Source organism: Anoplolepis gracilipes, chromosome 6 (assembly GCF_047496725.1).
Source record: "Anoplolepis gracilipes chromosome 6, ASM4749672v1, whole genome shotgun sequence".
Classification (NCBI taxonomy): Eukaryota; Metazoa; Arthropoda; class Insecta; order Hymenoptera; family Formicidae; genus Anoplolepis; species Anoplolepis gracilipes.
In genome coordinates this window covers 6,800,313-6,821,492 of record NC_132975.1, presented here as the reverse complement: position 1 = coordinate 6,821,492, position 21,180 = coordinate 6,800,313, and the positions used below count along the sequence as shown (strand labels likewise).

Here is a 21,180-nt window from a genome sequence, read left to right as displayed (position 1 = left end):
GAGAGGGAGGGAGGGAGGGGGGAGGTGGGAAGGGGGCGTCGTCGTCAGTGGTCGTCAGTCAGTCTAAGATGGCGTAGCGTTCCGTGAGCGTCCGGATGACAGTTGCGCGCATCGGAGCTGGAAGAAAACATAACAATAATAATAATAATAACAACAACAACGACGACGACGACGACGACGACGACGACGGCGACGACGACGACGACGACGACGGCGACGACGACGACGACGACGATAAAGAGGGATTCGTTTGTTGAATCGTCAGATTTCGTGTGTGAGCGCGAAAGTATAAAGTGTCATCGAAAACGTACTGTCCAGATGATCTAAGATAGGTGGTTGATTTTTCTCGTGTATTTGACGTATTCACGACGGACACGGCTGTTCTCTTTCTATCTCACGTGGATTATTCTTTTTGGCCACGGCGTGCGTCTTGCGGTATTTATAGCGATAACTTGTGTGTCGTTCAAAAATAGGTGAGTATATATGTACATACGTCGCGTGCGTCATCTACGCGGATCGCATCTTTGTCGCCATCCGTATAAAGGTCTATGTATGCTACACGTAATGTCACGTCAACGTAATATTATATATTCTTACACGAGTGTGTCAAATAGAATGATACATATTCATATATTACAGAACCAGACTGCTGTCGATATTTAAAACTTACTTAAAAATATTTCATGCTGCATTGACAGTGACAGTTACATACCTTAAGTGTACAAATCTTTATACGTCCATCTGGCAGATAAGATAAAGCAAGATGACATGCGAGTTCATTTTATTTGTCATCATAATCTACTCTCATCACTCTATTCATTTATTTTGCAGTGAAAAGTCCTCTGTTCACACACATACAAGCAAACACACTGTATCGTAAAGATGAGCCTGCTCTGTGACTGGCAGACCAGCAAACAAAAACTCTCAGAGCGTGGTCAGTATTTGCTAGAGACAGGACAATGGTCCGATTGCAAGTTTATCGTCGGGCAAGAGCCTCAACAACAAACTCTCAAGGGACACAAATTGTTTCTGGCAATGTCTAGTCCAGTCTTTGAGGCTATGTTTTTTGGTGGCATGGCAGAGAAGAATGATCCAATACCGATAAAGGATGTTCAGCCTGAAGCGTTTAAGGCTTTATTGGAGTATATATATACAGATAAGGTAGAGCTAGGATCTTTTGAATTGGCCTGTGAATTATGTTATTGTGCCAAGAAGTACATGCTGCCATGTTTAGTAGAGGAATGCACAAAGTATCTCTGGTCAGATCTCTCGCCGAAGAAGGCATGCAGGGCATATGAGTTTGCTCAACTATTTGAAGAACCTGTATTGATGGACAAGTGTCTACAGATTATACGCACAAGGACGGACGAAGTATTAAAGGAATCTAGTTGGGAAGATGTAGAGTTGGGAACTCTTCTCAAGGTCTTGGAACAAGATGATCTACAGATCAGTTCAGAGGTAGAATTATTTACTGGAGTGGAACAATGGGCCAAGGCAGAATGTTCAAGGAAATCCCTTGATCCAACCAATGGAAAATCTTTGAAATCTGTTATTGGAAATGCTCTCTCAAAAATAAGATTTTTGAGTTTGACTCCACAAGAGTTTGCAGAGGGTCCTGGCATGTCTCTTCTGCTCACAAAAGATGAAGCTTATGATATATTAATGAATATATTACGTACCGATAACAAAACACCTATGCCCGAAGGTTTCTGTACTAATTCGAATAGCAGAGCAAAACCAGTAAGGACTGTAAGCTTTGATTATAGTGCTACTGCGGGACTTCCTAAAGTAAGTTACAAAGATCTCCAGATAGTTGCTAAAGAATATTTTACTAAAAGAAAATATAAATTAGATGTATTAAAGTGAAAAAGCGTATATATATTGTAACATTTTTGTACTTTACTAATTTATTTTTTTTTCTTTTAGGTGTTTTCTCTTTTAGAAGAAGATAAAACAAGACCATTTTTTAACCCATGCGGTCAATTAAATATTCCTATGCGTACTATTCCCGGCTTTCTAAATGATAGGGAGTCTAGTAGTTCATTACGGGAAACTTCACCGATATTCGGAGGGAGACATGAACAAGGCATGAATAAAGATTCTGGAAATTTACCAAATTCTTCGGGAGTGGTCGTACGCGAGGGACCAAAATTTTACTGTCTCAGATCGATAGTTCAACAGACAGATTGTTTGAATACAAATGTACTGGACTGTTCTGTGACGTTCAGTGTGGATAAAAATATTTGTGTAGTGGGTGTACAAGTTCCCACACAAATTGCTGCGGTAAGCTAGAGAAATTAGTTATTACATCCATCTAATACCGGAGGCCAAAAGCCCCCTAGACTAGTAATAGTAATTACTGTTCACATACACAACTCAATTCGTTTATTAGACGAGCAGTTTTACTCACGCTATACATGGTGATACGTCTTACACCGAAATCCTGTACGCACATCTTCTCGACTGCGATGGCACGCGATTGACGTACACACATTTCACTACTAAAGCGAATTTCGGTACCCTGGTAGAAATTACTTTCAATCGACCAGTTTATATTCAAAAGCACAAGGTTTGTACAACTGAAATATAATTGCTTTTCTATTATGTGATTAATATCTATTGTAATGTTTTGCAAAAACTTAAGTAATATTTTTATTCTGAAATAATATTTAAAATAATATTTTCATTCTGAAATGCCAAAGATTTTCGATTGTTAAACATTTAATTGTTTATAGATTGTATTATAGAATGTATTCAATTATTTATATCGTGAAAAAAATTACTTTGTTACCAACAGGTTTATCGAGTTGGTGTGGTATTTAATAAGGCTGGATGGTATCCAGTAGCAATTTGTGCCCAAAACATGTCCTGTGATTCTGTGTTTTTCTCATTCGGAGTTGGTAATAGTGCACATGCGATTCGTGACGGTCTTATTCGATCTATAGTTTTCACATATCATTAGCGTCTTCAATCATGTTAGATGATAGAAAAAAGAATTGCATACATACTTTTGGACTTATGAAAAGAAAAAGAATCTACTCTTTTGTTGTGCATTGCATTGTTGTGACATTTTCTTCTTTTTTAAAATAAATTCTTTCACTGTAAATTTTGAAAAATTGTACAAATATAATCGATTCTAAGTATAAAGATATAATTTATTCTATATAAAAACCCTTTTAACTTATACAGCACGAATATCGAGTTTTATGATATAAAAAGAAAAATCTGTATTTTAAATGCTTTTATTAAATCTTGCACATGTATTACTAAGTGTTTTATTTTTCTTGTATTCCATTATTAATTTTTTCTCGATCTTAATCTGATATTTATAAAAAATAATTTATTTAAATTTATCTATACCTCTACTTATATTGTTAAAAAAATTTATATTAAATTATCTATTATAAAATATAATTTACATACTTTATTTTATACTTATATAATTTTTTTAAATATATTTATAATATATAAAAAATTAAACCAATAAAAATAAAACGTACAAAATCTTACAAAATAGATAATCAGTCTATAAAAATTTTCATCTTTAACTGTTTACTTTAGCAAAATATTATGTCATTTAGTCTATCTGTGGCACTTATAGTTCCGTTAAAAATTCTTTGTTATTTATATATATATATGCATATTAAAAACAATATCTGTTAAATCGCTATAAAAAACATACATTAATTTGTACGTATAAATGTTCGTTTCGTGAAATATCACACATTTCAAACATAACATTCTAATTAAAAATATTATATGTGTATATATATATATATATATATTTTTATTTTTATTTATATAATTTATAATTCTATCAAGATATATATATATCTTATGATAGAAATATAAATTATATATCTCTGTCTTATGCTAGAAATATAAATTTTGTAATTTTTAAATCTAACCCGATACTCTTACGTTTTATGTACAATAAAATCCCAGGTATCTTTCCATCTCAATTTTATCACATCCTTAGCACTGAGAGCTGATGTTCCATAACTAAATACAATGAATTTCTTAAACACATAAATGACAAACAGTATCCAAGCAATGGTACCACATGTTAGAATATATAATGAAATGTTCCATGGTCGATGAGTACTGAAATAGAAAATAGATAATTAATATTTATTTCATGAGATCAAATTATATTTAATGTTGTTCTATTAAATTAGAAAAACATACCCAATTAAATAATACAGATGATCAATTGTGGCTGCTGTTAATAAAATTTTAAAAATAAAAGCTGGTAAGTAATGATGCAAAAATAAAGTTCGTTCGACAAATATAAAAGGCAAGAAATGAAAAAAATATCCAGCCAACAATATGTAAGCGTTGTTAACGAACTTTTCCCACTCTTTCTCGGTAATATCAAAGCATTTTCTTCTTCTTCTCATCAAATAAAATATTAGTAGCCCCGAATACACGATTACTGAGATCGTGCCGGAATACCAAATCGCGATGTTTCCCAAAAGATGTACTTGTGCCTAAAAATCATGTAAAATCAACGCAATTTAAACTTAGTTTATAAAAAGTTAAAAAAGTCAGTGAATTTATTTTGTGGTAAACAATTAATTGAAATACTGAAATAAGAAAGATAAAAAACAACTAAGAGACATAACAAAATACAAGTTGAACGTAATTAAAATACATTATCAAGTGTACCATTTTTCGACTTACATTGCTATCGTTGGACACCCAGTATGCGATTCCTCGGGACATCAATGGCCATTCGAGTGGTCCGCTGGAATACATGTGACTGTTCTGACTTTCCTGACCACCAAATAACATTTTTATCTGCAGCTCTGCAAATTTCTCCCAGAAGCTTAATGCGGTTGCCTGTAATGGTATCATCTCCGCGCTAATCAGCTCCCGTTCTCGTTGCTTCTGATCCTCGCTCCTGGTATAACGATGCTCCTCGACGTTCCAGATAGAATTGGTCTGATCTATCAGCCGGTCCGCTACCACCTCATGTTGATTGAAACCCCAATCGGGCAGTTGTCTGCCGCTGAACTTTAACGCAAACTCTGCTCCGTTTGCGTGCACGTGTATCAACCGTACCTGGCTCTGGATCGCGTGCCATGCGTCGCCGGAGTGATCTCTGTTCGTGATCTCCACCCGCCAGAGATTTTGCGACGGCATCGACACATTATAATCGATGTAGCACGACACCTCTTGACTCTGCGGGGTCATCGGCGCCGCGACGTCGTGCGAATTCAACGCTCTACTCGTGATTCCGTGTACTAGTTGAATCACGTCCCCGTGCCGGATAGGCTCGCTGGGCTTCGTCACCACCAGATCGTTTCTATCGGGTCTTTTGACAATCCACCAGTTGTTAACGTCCTTAAATGAATAACAAGTGACCTGCTGCTGATGAGAGCTGCCACGACCATCAGGGTAACGTAACGGATACACATGGTTGTGACTGTGTAGCCAGCAAGCTCTGCCGTACGTATGTCGGAGAGTGATCTGTGAACCATGTGTGACTTCCAGAGGTTGACCCTTCGTGATACTGGCGAGTCCTCCTTCTAAACTTGCTTGAAACGCACTTGTCATGACGGAGTCGTGCGGCCCTGCTTTCGAAAGTATTGCCAAATGTACATAGAATATGCTCAGATATACAGTGACAATAACAGTGATCAATACAACGAGCCTTATCAGAAGATGGATCCACAACATTGCACTCGACAGAGTCTTCTTTGGGAGTAGGGACCAATAATCGCGGGCGATCAAAAAGAGCGCGAGAATCATCGAGTAAAATCCAACATACTTGACACTACACAGAAAAGTTTTGATTAGACAAACTTGATCGAAAATGAGTGTGGATGCGGGAAGTGATAAAGAATAAGATCGTACCACATAGCACATGTCAAGTTCGCGATGCCTAATATCAGCCAAATCCACCAGGCCATAGATGTCGGTCGGTCCATAATTTTTCGAAATTTTACGATGCACAACAAACCAAGCAAAGAGAATTGCATCAAAATACTTTCCATCAAAATAAATCTAGACTGTGTCAACAATGCATTGTCTAAAATATCAATAAGTATATTAGCGTAAAATATTTCAATCTAGAACACCATACATTGTAGAATTATGTTAGATATCACGGAACAACGATTTGTCTTAAAATATTAAATAACATATATGTAAATTACATTATACACGCAGAGTATAATACTTTGCAATATTTGTCATCTTTGAATCACAACTCAGTAAAATTTATCTTTAAACTTGATTAGAATCATGTGAATCATTACATTTTTACATTATTTACCATATTAACATTTTTTCAATTAAGAAAATAGAAATAAAGATAAGGAAATAAACAAAATATGTCGCAATCTCTTGTACAATGCACTTTCCGTCACTCAAGATAAAATTACCGAGTAATAGTAGAATTCCGCCAATTGTCGCAGCCCACTGCTTCAAACCTAGCTCTAGAATGAGATGATATCCTATGGGAATCAGGAGACTACCACATATTGCTGGTACCAGACGTAAAGCGTATAAAGGAACCGCGTCGATGTAAGAACTTCCGATTCTGTCGAACTTGAATTGTCCGTCGAATCCAGCCAAGTATGCCGCTGCGGAAACTAATTGCTTTCCTAGAGGCGGATGAGAATCGAAAAAGAACGTTCTCTTCATATATAAGCCGACGTACTTGCCATAATGCAGCTCGTCGAATCTGTAAATAATTATGATAAATCAATTAATAATTGAGAAAATGGGAAACTAATAATTTAAAGTGTACTTCAAGTCATAACCAATTTTTCAATTCATTATTTTAAATTTCTAATAATTTGGGTTTTAAAAAAGAAATATAACTAACTGTGATAATACAATAATTAATGTATTGATATACAACATATTTATAAAAATGAATTATTCATTGAAATTTTCTGAAAACTATAGTCTTGTGATTTATTTTGTAATTAAGTTTACTTAATTTTTGAAAGAGTTATTAATTACATATTATAACATTTAATTAAAGATTTTAACAGTCAGTTGCATTCAACCTAATTTTAAGTTAATATTGCCTTCTCATTGATTATTTATTAACTAGAATTTATCAAAATTTACTAAAATCTTTATCAATTATATAATTATTTCACATTTTTATTAATTTATGATTGTTAAGTTATCGAAAATAAGAAAAATCTCGTGGTATCAGCAAAATGTTGATATCTTCATATGGATATGACATCAATTTGTAAAGTGCTTATTAGCACTATGTTATTTCTTGAAAAATCGCAAGTAAATACTTACACTATATTACGTGGCTCCTCGAGATGATAAAAACGAGTTAGGATGCCTGCAATTAATAAAATTGTCGCTATTAGATCGATCTCCAAGCTGATCTTGATCCGAGCACGAACTGCATCATTCGATGTAACTTGCTTTGATTCAATAGAATTTGATGTATTTGCTTTGTTACTTTCTTTTGGATTGTCTAATTCCTGTCAATAAAGTAACAAATATTAATAAACATATATATGGTAATCAAATCTGATAAATAATTTTGAAGAAAATAATTAATAATCAAAGCAGTGATAATATATAAACAAGAGATGTAATTTTGATAGAACTCTTTTGTTGCTCATATTATATTTATAACAAAAATTCCATTTTCATCATGTAAAAATATGAAAAATTTCAAATATAAAATTTAATGAGATGTTGTATTCTCTATCGTACTTTTAATTATGTCTTTTTAGGTGAATTTAAAATCAATTAAAAAATATGTTTAATTGTATTTTTGGATTTGCATTAATCAAAATCGGTTTTTAATATTTTTTATCAAAGCAATAAGCAATTATTACATATTCTGTAATATATAATATTTGAAATTCTGAAACTTTTAAAAAAATTTACAAGTTGGAAAATAAAATGTTGACACGCAAACTGATTTCAATCTTTACATTGAAGTTAAGAATTTGCAGATTCACAGGCGCACATTTTTAACCCGTCAGATACAAAAAATACCGCAAAGATATCTTCCTGTATTCTTGTGTGTACATAATTTTTTCCTCACATAACTATATTCTATGAGTTTCTTGCTGCAAAGTCGTCAGATTTCGAATATTGCGACTCACCTCATCCCTTTGATTTCTCGATTCACTTATTGTCGTATTGACGTTGTTTTCCACGTGTGTGCCGTATTTAGTATCGACCTGCAGTCTCGTTTTTCTGCGCCGGACTTCCATCATCGCAGAAAATATATCGGAGAGAATGAGACAGAGCACGTACTTATCTGATTCTTTCAAGAAGAGGAAGATGAAAATTCTAGGTCGACGATCCTGTCTACGATGTCCTGCATTCGCTCTCGAATTCTCGTTCCACGAATTTCACATGAAAGACACTTCCTGCCACAGGATCTGGCAACACGATACACATCAACGCAGAGCTAGATACTGGACCATATTAGATCTCTTTACGTCCCTTCCCGTTCAGAGACTCACGAGAAGTTCTTCCGGCGAGTCTGCTATCGAGACGAAGCAATTAAATATGATTTAAGTCCAATTTTAACAAATTGATTGACACTTACACGAGGATTCGTCTGTCAAAAAATTGCTGTACGTACGAGTGGGAGTGGGTTTAGGTTAGTACACGAGTTTGACATAACGGTACCGTCTCTGAGGATCCTATTCGGCGATGGTTCTGCGCATCCCCCGGCAATCTCATCGCAAGTTTCGCAACATTTGTTCTTCTCTAGGATGATATGATTTTATTCTTGAAGTTTTTGTTTTTTTATCATCGACACTTTGATCTGTTCTTGATTTATTTATTCTCTTTTTCATCAATACTCGTTTTCTCGTCATAGTTAACATTCTTAGTAAACGTGCGTGATAATTATTGTATATATATTTAAATTTATAACAATTGAGCCATTTACTGCAATACGAATGCATTTTCACATAAGTATGTATACGTATTTCCAGAGAAAAATCTGAGAGGCGCCATACCTATGCTCTATGTTTTTCTATATATATACTTATATGAAACTAGCCGACAGAAATTAATTGGTAAATATGTATTATAACGGTAACCTCTCCGTTTTTCTTGTAACTTTTATATTTTGTTTATTTTGGCCTCTAAATAAAATTCTGAGAAGGAAAATCGTCGCTCATATTTCGTTTATTTTTAATTAATTTTTAAAATTTCTCGATATCGGTAAGTAAGAAAATGATAAAAAAATGATAATTTATGAATGCATTCATAAATTATCATTTTTTTATCATTTTCTTACTTACCGATATCGAGAAATTTTGAGGAGGAAAATCGTCGCTCATATTTCGTTTATTTTTAATTAATTTTTAAAATTTCTCGATATCGGTAAGTAAGAAAATGATAAAAAAATGATAATTTATGAATGCATTCATAAATTATCATTTTTTTATCATTTTCTTACTTACCGATATCGAGAAATTTTAAAAATTAATTAAAAATAAACGAAATATGAGCGACGATTTTCCTTCTCAGAATTTTATTTAGAGGCCAAAATAAACAAAATATAAAAGTTACAAAAAAAACGGAAAGGTTGCCGTTATAATACATATTTACCCGGACACAAACCAATCCGTGGTTTTACGATGACATACCGCGTGGAAAAAGTGTCTCAAGAAAAATATGGGGCATGCATAGATATAACAATTCTAGTCGATTCCGAGAGAGATCGCTAGTGCAGTTTTCTGCAAAGCAATATGTCCACCTCGCGGGATAAGAAAGCGTGTCAATTATTAGCACTTCAATTTTTTGACAATCACGGGGGGGTCGAATGACATTCACGTCAAGTTAGCCGCGCGAAATTAATCCTGCTGGAACATGAGCTTCTCCGTGAAGAAGACCGGCGGTAGAATGTGGCACGAGGCACGCAAGCAAGAAAAAAAGATCCGTGGGATGCTGGTCGATTATCGTCGTAGAGCGGAGCGTAGACGGGATTACTATGAGAAAATTGTAAGGATCGCGAAAGACACAATATGTAACAAGTTGCTTCGCGTAACATAATAAAAATTGGTATTAAGTTATTTTTACGGAGAATATCTTTCTACTCTACATCAACTTTCAATATAGAAGGCTAGTCTATCAAAAAATTTTTTTTTATGTTCTTTTTTCCTCGCTTTTGTTTTTTGTATATAAAATTGAATTAACAAGGAAATCTCTTTCTTGGAACCACTGTATAATTGATATATTTTTGTGCTTTTAGAAATCAGATCCTACGCAATTTCTTCAACTGCACGGTAGACCATGCAAGATATATTTGGATCCAGCAATAGCTGCTGCAGGTGCTAGTCCTGCAAACATGTGAGTATTGCAATAATCAAGCACTGGAGCATAATTAACTTGTTAATCAAATAAAAAATATTTATTTTTATCGGTAGGATGCCATGGCAGAACAATGATGACAATCTCATAGATCGTTTTGATGTACGGGCACATCTCGATTGGATACCAGAAGCACCTGATACTATTGATGTTGATATTGCTCTGACAAGTGAAGATAGACATATCAATTATGAACGCTATCGTATAATTGTACAGAATGAATTTCTAGGTGGTACGTTGCTTGTTCTCTCCATTATATAAGATTTTTTAATAGTTTTTTCATGTCTCTAACTAGATATCTTTCTGTTTAGTAACTGAGGAAAAGTTTCTTCATCAAATACATTTGGAAGAACAATTTGGTTCATCCACAAAACTGGATTCTGCAAAGGATAAGAAAAAATCTGCTAATAATGCTGCGATTGGGTATAATTACGAAACGGAAGAACCGATACCCGAACCGATAAAATCAGGAGAAGCAGTGATATCGGAGGAAAAGGGAGACGATGAAGATAGCGACATAGATTTAGGTATAATTAATTTTATCTTAATCTACATTTAATGTATTTTGAAGCAATATTAGAAGAAAGGAATAATTTTTTAAATATGATCTTTTTTTATTAGATATATGCGTGGATGTATCTCAAATAGAACCGTCTCAAGCACATGAAATGAATCTGGTAGCTCAAAAATATGGACTTTTAGGTGCTGATTATTTTAGCTTTTTAACACAAGATTTTGAAGAAGCTGAAACCATGAGACAAGTACGAAAACAGGAAGAAGAGAAAGCTATGTATTCGGTAAATAGTATTATTAAATAGTAAATAATATTAATTCAAATATTAATAAATAATTATATAATATAATTAATATTTGAAATATTATTCTGTCAAAAAAACTTTGTGATTCATATTTATTTTTATTTTAAATAGGGTCGACGATCACGTAGAGAACGGCGAGCATTTAGAGAAAAAAAAATGATAGGTCGTGTTATGAGTCCTCCTAGGTGATAATTTATTATATGTTCTCGAGTAGATTTTACGTTATTGTATAATAATTAAATCTTTCTCTTTCTTCAGTTATGCAGCTAGAGAAAGCCCAGAGTACAATCCTTATAGAAAATCTTCTTCCAAATCGCGATCGCGATCCACATCACCTGTAAATACTGGACAGATTACTTATATAACAAGCTTCGGTGGGGAAGAAGAGACCCATGGTAGTACATCACATGTGTCTTCGTCGAATTCGAGAAAAGTCAATTATTCATATCTCAGACGACGCAGATCTGATAGTCCTGCTTTTAACGAAAGAATTATTACTAGGAAAATATCCAAATCTAGATCGAGAAGTTGTTCACGCTCCATTAGTAGGAGTAAATCTTATAGGACACATGATAAGAAGCGAAGTAGATCCAGAATAAGTTCTAGGTGAGTGTTACAAGAGAGAAAGAAAATCACTAATGCATGAATAAATTTGAAAAATAGAATAAACGTATTTTATAATCTGTTATATGTTGAGTTTTCAATTCATTTTTATATTTTAGATCTAGAGGTACGCGTTCAAGAGCTCGAAAGTACACAAGATCCCGAACAAGAAGTCGTTCTAGACGATCACGAACGCGAAGCAAATCACGCTCGCGCTGCAAAAGTGTCAGTAGATCTCGATCGCATACAATTTCTCGCTCGAGGTCTAGATCTCGTTCGCATTTGAAGAAATTGAGAAGCTCGTCACCTAGCAGTGTGTCCAAATCAAGATCGAGGTCTAAATCACGTAACAGAAGCCGTTCAAGGGACAGTTATCGAAAGAAACGCTATTCACCCTCGAAATCGAGGTCCAAGTCTCGTTCGAGATCAAAATCTCCATCGAGATCTAGATCAAGATCGAGGAGTCAGTCTAGCTGTAAACGATCGCGCAGCGATGATGCCAAGATGCAAACACTGCCAAGGTAAAAATTTTTTGCAGATTCCGTCGAACGTTAACGTAAACTCTGTACAAAACTTTATTTTCTCTCTCTCTTCTTTTTATAGGTATTATGGTCGACGCGGAAAATCGTCAAGCCTTGAACTGGAGCTGTCTGATAACGAAGAAAAATCCAATTCGACGGCACCGAAAATACCAATTAATACAAGCACGTAAGTAACGCGAATACCATTTTTTATTTCTGATATATTTTAAATTATTGTATATAAATCTTTTTAATTTTTTAAAAATATTTCAGGAACAAGCCAAAAGCAGGGTTAAGTACAAATTCTGGTGTCGGACACAAAGTCAGTAAGAACCATAACGCTTTCTTAGTCACTTAACGCGCAGAGAAATAAAGAGAATAAAGACAAAACATACTTGTCTCTAAATAAGTACCATCCAAACGAGGAGCTTCAACAAAGCTTCTCATTTTCGTTCTTGTATTACATAATTGACGTGTTGACGTCGTGCATTTTATACTTTTATTTGATATTTTATTTTTAATATATTTTAGAACATATTAATATATTTAATTAAAGTGACAAAGAAATTTTTATGTGAATTGTTAAGAAGTAATGTGCACAAAATGTTATTTTAAAATATATGTCATTTGATACATTTAACATTTAAATCCAGTTATTGTATACATTACTATTATTTTTTTTTTTTTTAATTTGCTTGCATTTGTATTTCACTAGTCACTCAATAGAGGAAATAATAAATTTTTTATGCATATTCATACAGTTATGTTTTATATAACTGATAATATATAATATTATCAGTACATAATGATTTACATATGTAGTAGATTAGAGAGACTGAAATTATGCCAAAAATATTAATGCTTAGTTATTAGACTTTTAAGAGTTTAAATTTTTCAGTCATTGAAAATCACACCTCAGGAGCGGCTTAAAAAGAAAATGCAGGCCTTGTTAAATAGGCAATGTTAGTTGATGATGAGTAATAAAACAATAATCTAATATATTACACATTATAGAAAAAACTAAAGATGTATCTTTTTAGATAAAGCGGACAAGAAAGCTGAACAGTTAAGAATTGAGAAGATGGAACAGCAGAGACAAGATCGAGAAGATGAGATACGAGAAATGTCTTTGAAACTTCGTAGAAAGTAAATAATTCCATGTATTTTTTCATTTTTTTCACATATAGATACATCCACTTGAATTGTAATATTGATTTTATTTGACTTCTCACAGACAGAGAGAGCGAAGGCATCGTTACGAAGGACACAGTTCTGATACTCGTTCTTCTGTCTCTCGTACACCGAGTCCGAGTCGTAGTCCGAGACATCATATACGTCGTGAGAGGCGTGATATGGACGGCGATCGTGAACGGGAGCGAGACAGAGAGAGAGATCGACGTGATGATCGTGATCGGAGTCGAACTGAATCACGTAGGAAATACAGAGATTCACCGCTTCGTTCGCTGAGCCCGAGGAGCAGTCGGTAAACAGTCTTGCCTGGATTTTCACTAAAATCGAATTGCACCGAGAATACGCGAATGATGTATACATATTAGCCAATTATATTTCCATCAATTATAGCTATACACATAGATAAATCACATAAATCAGGGAAAGAAAAATTAACCATAGATCAATTCATTTATTTATGTAATTACGTCGGTGCAAGTACGTCTGGATATAATAAAGTTTGTATATTGCTAATTATGATATTTTTCATTATTCCAGAGGCCTAGTCGACTACTGAGTTCAACAGAGTATAGTTAATCTTCCATCCAAATAATTTGAAATATTGCAAATATTTGCTGCATATAATTGCATTCCTTCCTTGAGCCATTGTTGATTGCTTAAAAATTCATATCTTGAAGGAAAAGTATATAAAAATAAAAATAATATATCAAATAAGAGTAATTGTTATAAAACATGCGTCATATTAGCGTGACTTAATTTGCTTCATGATATATATTATAATATACATATTATAATAAAAGTAACTGCAAGAAAATTTCTATATAATTTATAAATATTTGCATATATAAGAATTATTAGAAGAGCCAATGTAAAAATAAGTAGCAGAATTCTTATGCTGCGTGCTAGTGAAAGCTATATAAAAGTAATTAATGTTATTACAAGGATGTCATATTTACAAGTTTTATTTCGCATGAACAAAGTAAGAATGGACGGGTCAGCAAATAAGGATCCTTAATGGAAAATATGATGTTATACCAATGTATTTTAGGATTGAATGCACTTTGCTATTTCTTATTATAGGTATATTATTGTTAGATAATTATTCAACAATAAAGACGCCCATTGCTCAGAAGGAGACAGTGATTATTTTTCATACAACCACTTACATAATTATTTACTAGTTATTAATTAGTAATTTTACTTTACCTTACATAAGTGTTTCCTTATTAACATATAGTATTTCCTTATTGTATAAGTGGTTACTTATTAACAATTTTATACTACCAAAGACTGCTTTGGTGTGCATAGTGTGATTGAAGGATTGGAAATCTATTTTTACATTTTTGTAGAAGAAAAAGAAAGTGAATTAATAGAGATGCATCATTTATCATGTTCTCATCTGCTGATGATACTTTATGAAGCAGCATAAATCATCTATTATGTTACATATATGAAATTTATGTATGTATGTGTTCATAAAGGATTAATATGTGTATATATTATATAATATAGTATACATACACATATTTTCTTATCTTTATAAGTTTGCATGTAATCGTTTTTAGCCTTTTATCTTGTTTTGCATAATACACCTATCATTGCATGATCGGTTATCATTGACTTTTACAAATGAGAGATTGGTTACCTATTTGTCAAAAGACTATTGAAAAGATTGCCAAAAATGGGGCTAATAAGATTTGCAATTTTAACTGGTATGTATTGTAAACATATATATACACTTTATTAACATATATACATTAATAAAAGTCTCTTTTAATGAAAGATGATACAATTTTTTAACTTACATATATGTTTGAGGTTACATGTAATGTATTTTACTTACAACTTTTAATTATTAATAATTACCTTCTAATAGAAGTATAAATGACTATTTTTTTATGTTATACAGTTATCTAATGATTATTTGTACATGACGACTTAAATTGCAAATATATATTATATATATAAAGTATTGCTTCTTATATATTTCTTTAAAAAAAAGTTCTAATATATATATATATATTATTCTACTATAATTATTTAGTAAGCGATACCTGTGCAAGTGGTGAGAAAGTAGACGAAAGTGGTCTTAGACTGAAAGCACTTATCAACAATAAAGATTCAATAGGAAACTTACTTAAAGGAGAAGTATCTCACACCGCAACTGTACAAGATGAGGAAGCTTTAATAATGGTAGCTATATAGATATATTTTATATACTTTATTTTGTATAATATATTGATATTTTAATTTATTATATTTGCACAATGCAGAAATATTTAATTGACTGGAGTGATGGAAATAAAGCCGATGTTATTCTCACTACTGGTGGCACTGGATTTTCTGAGAGAGATGTTACACCTGAGGCTACTAAAAAAGTTATACATAAAGAAGCTCCCGGAATGTCTCTAGCAATGCTTATGTCAAGTTTGAAAGTAACACCAATGGCTATGCTTTCTCGGTAAAGTTATTTTTATTCAGTTTGTAGTTTTTTTAATATGTAATCTTTATATTTTAAATGTATTTTCAGAGCTGTATGCGGAATACGAAATAAAACATTGATCATTAATTTGCCTGGCTCAAGTAAAGGTGCAATGGAATGCTTGAATGCAATTGCACCTGCGATACCACATGCGGTAGATTTGATCTTAGATAACAAAACAAAAATTAAGGATACACATAACGTTGTGCAACAAAATATTGCATCTTGTTTACATGATAAGTCTTGCACAAATTTGGTAAGATATTTTTTATTATAAACAATAATTATTATATACATATATAATTATTGTTTCTAGTAAAATAATGTATGTGTACGTGAGAGATTGTGCATTTTTAATTAATTTATTCCAGATAAATTTCGAAAATGTAGCAACACGTCTCAGAGAATCTCCATTTCCCATGATTTCTGTAAAGGAAGCAGTAGGAATGATTCGTAATTCTGTAGAAAAGGAAAGAGAAGTTGAAATTATAAACGCAAATAATGCGTATGGCAGAATATTATCCAAAGACATATATTCTAATTGTGATTTACCACCATTTAGAGCTTCTATTAAAGATGGATATGCGATATTAGCAAGCGATGGAAAAGGTAGCAAAGAGGTGCTATGTGGTGTAAAAGCAGGGACTACAGTAAGTTGTAATAATAAGTGCGCATTGCAACAAGCTAGAGCTACAAGAAAAAATTCTTTTAGTCCACGCTAGCTTCCCTCGAACCTGGCACTTGTGTACGTGTGAATACCGGAGCACCCATTCCCGATAGTAAGTGATTTTAACTGCAAATTATATTGATTTATTCCCTATAAAGGATTCACTGTCATTTTTGTTTCCGATTGCAGAAGCAACAGCAGTTGTACAAGTTGAGGATACAAGGTTAATATTAAAGAGTCCTGATAATATGGAGGAAAGGGTGATTGAAATAATGACTGAACCAAAAGAAGGACAAGATATTAGGTATATAATTCATTATTTTTCATAATTTTTTAACTAATATTTTCTTTGGGACAAATTTTATTCTTCTTCTTCTTCTTCCTCTTAATTTAGGACTTTGTCCTGTAATTTCTCAAATCCGCACCCGTCAATCCTGCGACGTCAATGTCCAGGCCTCGCGCCATCGTTTCGGCAGTCTTCCTGGAGGTCTTGTAGCGTTTGGCTTCCCCTCCTTTGCTATCTTATTCTATGTTGCAATTCTAATTAGTTTTGGCTTTCGTAATCGTTTTTTCCGTGGTCCTGCCCTGTCGTTACCGTCACAATCCATCCTATCCGAGGCTGCCTCTTTGATTCTAAGAGTATTAGTTTCTTTTACTGCAGGCAGCTCGCTAGCCTCGCCTGCAAATCCTCCTCCTTTATCCGGGACCGGCGATGTCGACTGCTGCCGCACCTCACGAAGGCGGAGTTACAAATTTTATTGATTCATATATTTATTTATTTTCTCACATGTTGTTGCAGACCCATTGGTTCCGACATAAAAAAAGGAAGCTTAGTTTTAAATTCGTACACAAGTATTGGTCCAGCAGAGATAGGACTTCTGGCAGCTTGTGGCTGCAAACAAGTTACAGTTATTAAACTTCCGTCTGTAGGTATATTGTCTACTGGAGACGAGTTACAAGAAGCTGGAGAATTTTTAAGACCAGGACATGTCTATGATAGCAATAGAATAACTTTAATTACGTTATTAAAAGAAAATGGTTTTAATCCTTTGGATCTTGGAATTGCGATTGATGAGTAAGTAAATCGAAATTTATTATGTTTTCTGCACAAATTGTTATAATAATTAAATTATTTAATTTATTGTTATAATTTTATTTAAACGATTTAATTTATTAATATTGTAATTATAAATATATGGGTATGTTATATATATATACATTACATTAATATAATTATTATTTTATAGTGAGTCTACTATGGTGCGCAAAATCCAGGAAGCTATAGAAAAAGTGGATGTACTTGTGACAACAGGTTCTGTGTCCATGGGCGATAGAGATATGTTGAAACCTATTTTACAGAGATATTTCGAAGCTACTATGCATTTTGGTATCTTAACTTTCTCCTACTTATCAAGATTAAATACTTAAAGATTTCTCAGAAAGATTACATTGAAATTAAAGATTTCTTAGAGATAATACATTGTATATTTTCTTTTAGGTCGTGTAAATATGAAACCAGGGAAGCCGACGACATTTGCGACATGTATGTATCATGGAAGAAAGAAATATTTTCTCTGTTTGCCAGGAAATCCAGTATCCTCTACTGTTACCGCACGTTTATTCCTTTTACCTCTTTTAAACGAGATGCGCGGTGATTTTTCCGAATCCATCGTAGTACAAGCTAAGGTTTGTAAGATTATTTTTACGTTCCGCGAAACGGAAATGCATGATGTATATATTCTAGTTGATGTCACCATATAATTTGGATCCGCGCCCTGAATACGCAAGAGTGATTTTGAAATGGAATGACAATGAAGGATTCCCGGTAGCATACAGCACGGGAAACCAAATCAGCAGCAAGCTACTTAGTTGTAAAGGCGCTAATGCGCTCTTAATGCTACCGGGACGAACAGCGGAGAAACAAATGCTGAATAAAGACGATCTTGCACCAGCGATGCTTATCGGTTTTAAGTAATTAAGATATCGCGATCAAAAATATATTTAATTTTTTATTTCTTGTTATTATATGAGCAAATTATTTTTTAGATATCTTTTGTAGGTAGTTTTTAAATAACTTTCTTTTTCCGTTTCTTTTCATCTTTTTCTCTTACTCTAAATAAAATTACGAACATATATACATTTATAATCGTAAAAATAAAATGATATATATTCCTTTATCTTCTTTCGTTCGAATGTTCGTTAAGCAAGATTCAAATCTTTGTTAAACAGACTTCGAAAATTCGTTAATCAGGGTTTTAATTTTCTCTAATTATATTAAGCAAATTCAAGTTTCAGTTTACATCCATGTTAATAATATAAAACTTTAATTTTTTTACTACATTTAGATATAATGTATATTTTATCTCTCCATGTGCAACCAAGCATGGATTATTGTTGTAAAGATGTGCAAAGATTTGTTGCTTTACTTAGAAAGTTAGTGACTTTATTCAATTTCATATCTCTAATCTCAGAAATTATATGTACGACAATAAAAGAGAGATTGTGTCGAATTTTTGAGAGTACAATTTAAAAAATCTATTTGGGATTTATAATAATAAAATCTTATAATAAATATGCATCGATATATTTAATAATGACAAAATATATTATTGATGTACATTGAATTACTACAAATATGTAAAATTTTATTAAAATTATGAAACTATAAAAAACATTAGATTTCTTTAGTTTAATTAAAAAGTTGTAAGTTTAAGCAGCATGTTTTAGCATTATGAATGTGCTCTATCCTTGTTCAACTTTTAGTGAGTAAAAACAAAGATAGAACATAATTTTTCTGCTAAGGTCTAAATACACTCTAAACGTGCTCTTAGATTTAAACTAGTTTATAAATATATTATTTTTCTATTTTATTTTCTTCTATAGAGCTCTTTCCAGTTTGTTGAATTTAATGGTAATAATATTTATTATATCTTTATTTAATTCATGGCATTTTTAATATACTTTTTTTATTGAGTTCGTATGCTGTATCCAGGGTTGAGTAACCAGTTAAAAAATTAAAAGTTAAATTAAACAATTAAAAATTTATTAGTTTTTAACTTAACTTAGTTAATTTTAAATGTATTAACTTTATTTTTATATAAATTAAAATAATTTTTAAATACTGGCACGCTCACAAATCTGTACTTTGAGCGAATTTTTTAAATTTATCGATTGATCAATCGTTTATCAAATCGATGAATTTTTCAAATCGAATTCAAAAACTCGTTCTTTATTTCTCTGGTTTACATTATCACTTTTATAAAAGACTATTTTTTTATTATTATACTTATTAAATTTAAAATATAATTAAATTTAAGATGATATAAAAAAATATGTAAAAACATATAGTTTTGCATAATTAATAAGTTAATTTAATTTTTAACTTGTAACTTATTATTAGTTATAAAAATTTAACTTTTTTTTTAATCAGGGAGAATTCCATTTGGATACCCGCAGGCTCCGGGTTAGGCCAATTTATGTGCGACTTTAACCCACTGAAACCCCCTGGGATATTCTACTTTGGTGATTATTTGGGGTGGGGAGGGGTTCGAGCCTCGCCAGCGGTATTATCCTGACATCCCCTCTCGCCCAAGTCTTCTGGATATTACAAGGTGACTCTCCAACTCTGGTGTTTGCCCCACCTTATACAATTTTTGGAAATTTGTCCTATGGCAGAGTGAGGATACCACTTCGCTATATTTCCTCCGCCGTGGTGACTGGAGGTGGAAGGGAGGTATTTGTTGGTAGGGGCTCGGGAGTCTCTCTCTCTCTCGCCCGAGCCCGCTCCACCCTGGGGAGACTTACCTAATCCTGGCTGTATCTAATTATTGTTTATAAATTTTAACAAAGTGTTAAAATATATGTATGTCATCATAATAACAAAGAAAGAGGTTTGAAAAATATTCGAAAGAATTCTTAATATATTTTTGATATAATAAATAAGTATATATATATTCGGGACCCTCTATATATATATATTAACAGAAGATAACTGTACTATGTAACATGAGTAAGAGACAATGTTAAAGTTTTAACATAGATACCCACACAGCATATACAGGGTGTCCAGTAATTGGTGAAAAACATGTTAATGACAGATTCTTGAAATCATTTGGAGTCGATTTTTCCTAAACGAAAATGTCGAGGCATCAATAATTTCCGAGTTATAAGCGATTGAAAAAAGCCGTTTCTCGCGAACTTTTTGAAGTTAAAAAATTGTCAAAACTACATTTTTCCGTTAATTTCAGGTAGAGTTTACTCTAATAGAATTTTAATTTAAAGCCAGTATATTCAAAAGATGTTTTGAATTTTAAGACATTTTTCTCGCACATTACTGTAGAGTTTCGAATTCAAACCATCGAACCCAGTAAACGCTAGATATTCCTGAAAAATTTATAAGATGTTCCTAAAATCCAAGAAAAACATCTCAAAATTATTCCAAAACATTTTGAAATATTTAAAGAATGTATAAAGAATATTCAAATAAGTACAAAATGTTTTGATTTTTTATCATTTCGTATACTGTTTTATTCTATTTTTTATTTCATTTTTTTTGTTCCATACATATAT

The 21,180-nt window shown here is 32.6% G+C and overlaps 4 protein-coding genes across 9 annotated transcripts; 3 read left to right on the top strand and 1 right to left on the bottom strand.

Annotated features, from left to right (window-relative positions):
• Positions 1 to 75: 75 nt before the first annotated feature.
• Positions 76 to 3,154, top strand: LOC140666709 (uncharacterized). Its single transcript, XM_072894195.1, has 5 exons — positions 76 to 473; positions 832 to 1,788; positions 1,927 to 2,283; positions 2,393 to 2,569; positions 2,798 to 3,154. The coding sequence occupies exons 2-5, from the start codon at positions 883 to 885 to the stop codon at positions 2,960 to 2,962; spliced, it is 1,605 nt and encodes a 534-aa protein (XP_072750296.1). The 5' UTR covers positions 76 to 473; positions 832 to 882; the 3' UTR covers positions 2,963 to 3,154.
• Rt (Protein O-mannosyltransferase rt) lies at positions 3,009 to 8,934 on the bottom strand. 4 transcript variants are annotated; one of them, XM_072894186.1, is made up of 9 exons: positions 8,466 to 8,930; positions 8,100 to 8,381; positions 7,273 to 7,463; positions 6,390 to 6,691; positions 5,860 to 6,034; positions 4,684 to 5,779; positions 4,189 to 4,490; positions 3,922 to 4,104; positions 3,009 to 3,099 (listed from the first exon to the last, which is right to left on the bottom strand). In XM_072894186.1, exons 2-9 carry the CDS (start codon positions 8,211 to 8,213, stop codon positions 3,036 to 3,038), a joined length of 2,427 nt encoding a protein of 808 aa, XP_072750287.1. In that variant the 5' UTR covers positions 8,214 to 8,381; positions 8,466 to 8,930; the 3' UTR covers positions 3,009 to 3,035. The 4 variants fall into 4 exon arrangements, with proteins under 4 accessions (XP_072750287.1, XP_072750288.1, XP_072750289.1 ...); XM_072894187.1 differs by having other exon boundaries at positions 8,100 to 8,485; positions 8,552 to 8,930; XM_072894188.1 differs by having other exon boundaries at positions 8,552 to 8,930.
• Positions 8,935 to 9,686: 752 nt separating this feature from the next.
• Positions 9,687 to 14,594, top strand: LOC140666625 (CLK4-associating serine/arginine rich protein). 2 transcript variants are annotated; one of them, XM_072893989.1, is made up of 14 exons: positions 9,689 to 9,960; positions 10,211 to 10,308; positions 10,386 to 10,561; positions 10,641 to 10,856; positions 10,951 to 11,126; positions 11,259 to 11,332; positions 11,406 to 11,753; positions 11,870 to 12,271; positions 12,354 to 12,458; positions 12,545 to 12,593; positions 13,170 to 13,233; positions 13,312 to 13,417; positions 13,506 to 13,754; positions 14,000 to 14,594. In XM_072893989.1, exons 1-14 carry the CDS (start codon positions 9,829 to 9,831, stop codon positions 14,016 to 14,018), a joined length of 2,214 nt encoding a protein of 737 aa, XP_072750090.1. In that variant the 5' UTR covers positions 9,689 to 9,828; the 3' UTR covers positions 14,019 to 14,594. The 2 variants fall into 2 exon arrangements, with proteins under 2 accessions (XP_072750091.1, XP_072750090.1); XM_072893990.1 differs by lacking the exons at positions 13,506 to 13,754; positions 14,000 to 14,594 and having other exon boundaries at positions 9,687 to 9,960; positions 12,545 to 12,597.
• A 178-nt stretch (positions 14,595 to 14,772) lies between these two features.
• Positions 14,773 to 19,220, top strand: Cin (Molybdenum cofactor synthesis protein cinnamon). 2 transcript variants are annotated; one of them, XM_072893993.1, is made up of 12 exons: positions 14,773 to 14,923; positions 15,028 to 15,174; positions 15,507 to 15,655; positions 15,736 to 15,923; positions 15,993 to 16,200; positions 16,316 to 16,594; positions 16,657 to 16,723; positions 16,801 to 16,915; positions 17,411 to 17,686; positions 17,859 to 17,998; positions 18,110 to 18,297; positions 18,356 to 19,220. In XM_072893993.1, exons 2-12 carry the CDS (start codon positions 15,144 to 15,146, stop codon positions 18,584 to 18,586), a joined length of 1,872 nt encoding a protein of 623 aa, XP_072750094.1. In that variant the 5' UTR covers positions 14,773 to 14,923; positions 15,028 to 15,143; the 3' UTR covers positions 18,587 to 19,220. The 2 variants fall into 2 exon arrangements, with proteins under 2 accessions (XP_072750094.1, XP_072750095.1); XM_072893994.1 differs by lacking the exon at positions 14,773 to 14,923 and having other exon boundaries at positions 15,014 to 15,174.
• Positions 19,221 to 21,180: the final 1,960 nt, after the last annotated feature.

Excerpts from the sequence above, each read along its gene's own strand:
- LOC140666709 (XM_072894195.1), top strand. The coding sequence starts at position 883 with ATGAGCCTGCTCTGTGACTGGCAGACCAGCAAACAAAAACTCTCAGAG. Across the intron at positions 1,789-1,926 it reads CTACTGCGGGACTTCCTAAA|GTGTTTTCTCTTTTAGAAGA; the intron begins GTAAGTTACAAA and ends TTTTTCTTTTAG. Across the intron at positions 2,284-2,392 it reads TTCCCACACAAATTGCTGCG|ACGAGCAGTTTTACTCACGC; the intron begins GTAAGCTAGAGA and ends TTCGTTTATTAG.
- Rt (XM_072894186.1), bottom strand. The coding sequence starts at position 8,213 with ATGATGGAAGTCCGGCGCAGAAAAACGAGACTGCAGGTCGATACTAAA. Across the intron at positions 4,105-4,188 it reads CATCTGTATTATTTAATTGG|TACTCATCGACCATGGAACA; the intron begins GTATGTTTTTCT and ends TTTCTATTTCAG. Across the intron at positions 3,100-3,921 it reads GATTTTATTGTACATAAAAC|TGAAAGAATTTATTTTAAAA; the intron begins GTAAGAGTATCG and ends CAAAATTTACAG.
- LOC140666625 (XM_072893989.1), top strand. The coding sequence starts at position 9,829 with ATGAGCTTCTCCGTGAAGAAGACCGGCGGTAGAATGTGGCACGAGGCA. Across the intron at positions 11,754-11,869 it reads AGATCCAGAATAAGTTCTAG|ATCTAGAGGTACGCGTTCAA; the intron begins GTGAGTGTTACA and ends TTTATATTTTAG. Across the intron at positions 13,234-13,311 it reads GGCCTTGTTAAATAGGCAAT|ATAAAGCGGACAAGAAAGCT; the intron begins GTTAGTTGATGA and ends GTATCTTTTTAG.
- Cin (XM_072893993.1), top strand. The coding sequence starts at position 15,144 with ATGGGGCTAATAAGATTTGCAATTTTAACTG. Across the intron at positions 15,656-15,735 it reads ATGAGGAAGCTTTAATAATG|AAATATTTAATTGACTGGAG; the intron begins GTAGCTATATAG and ends TGCACAATGCAG. Across the intron at positions 16,916-17,410 it reads AAAGAAGGACAAGATATTAG|ACCCATTGGTTCCGACATAA; the intron begins GTATATAATTCA and ends ATGTTGTTGCAG.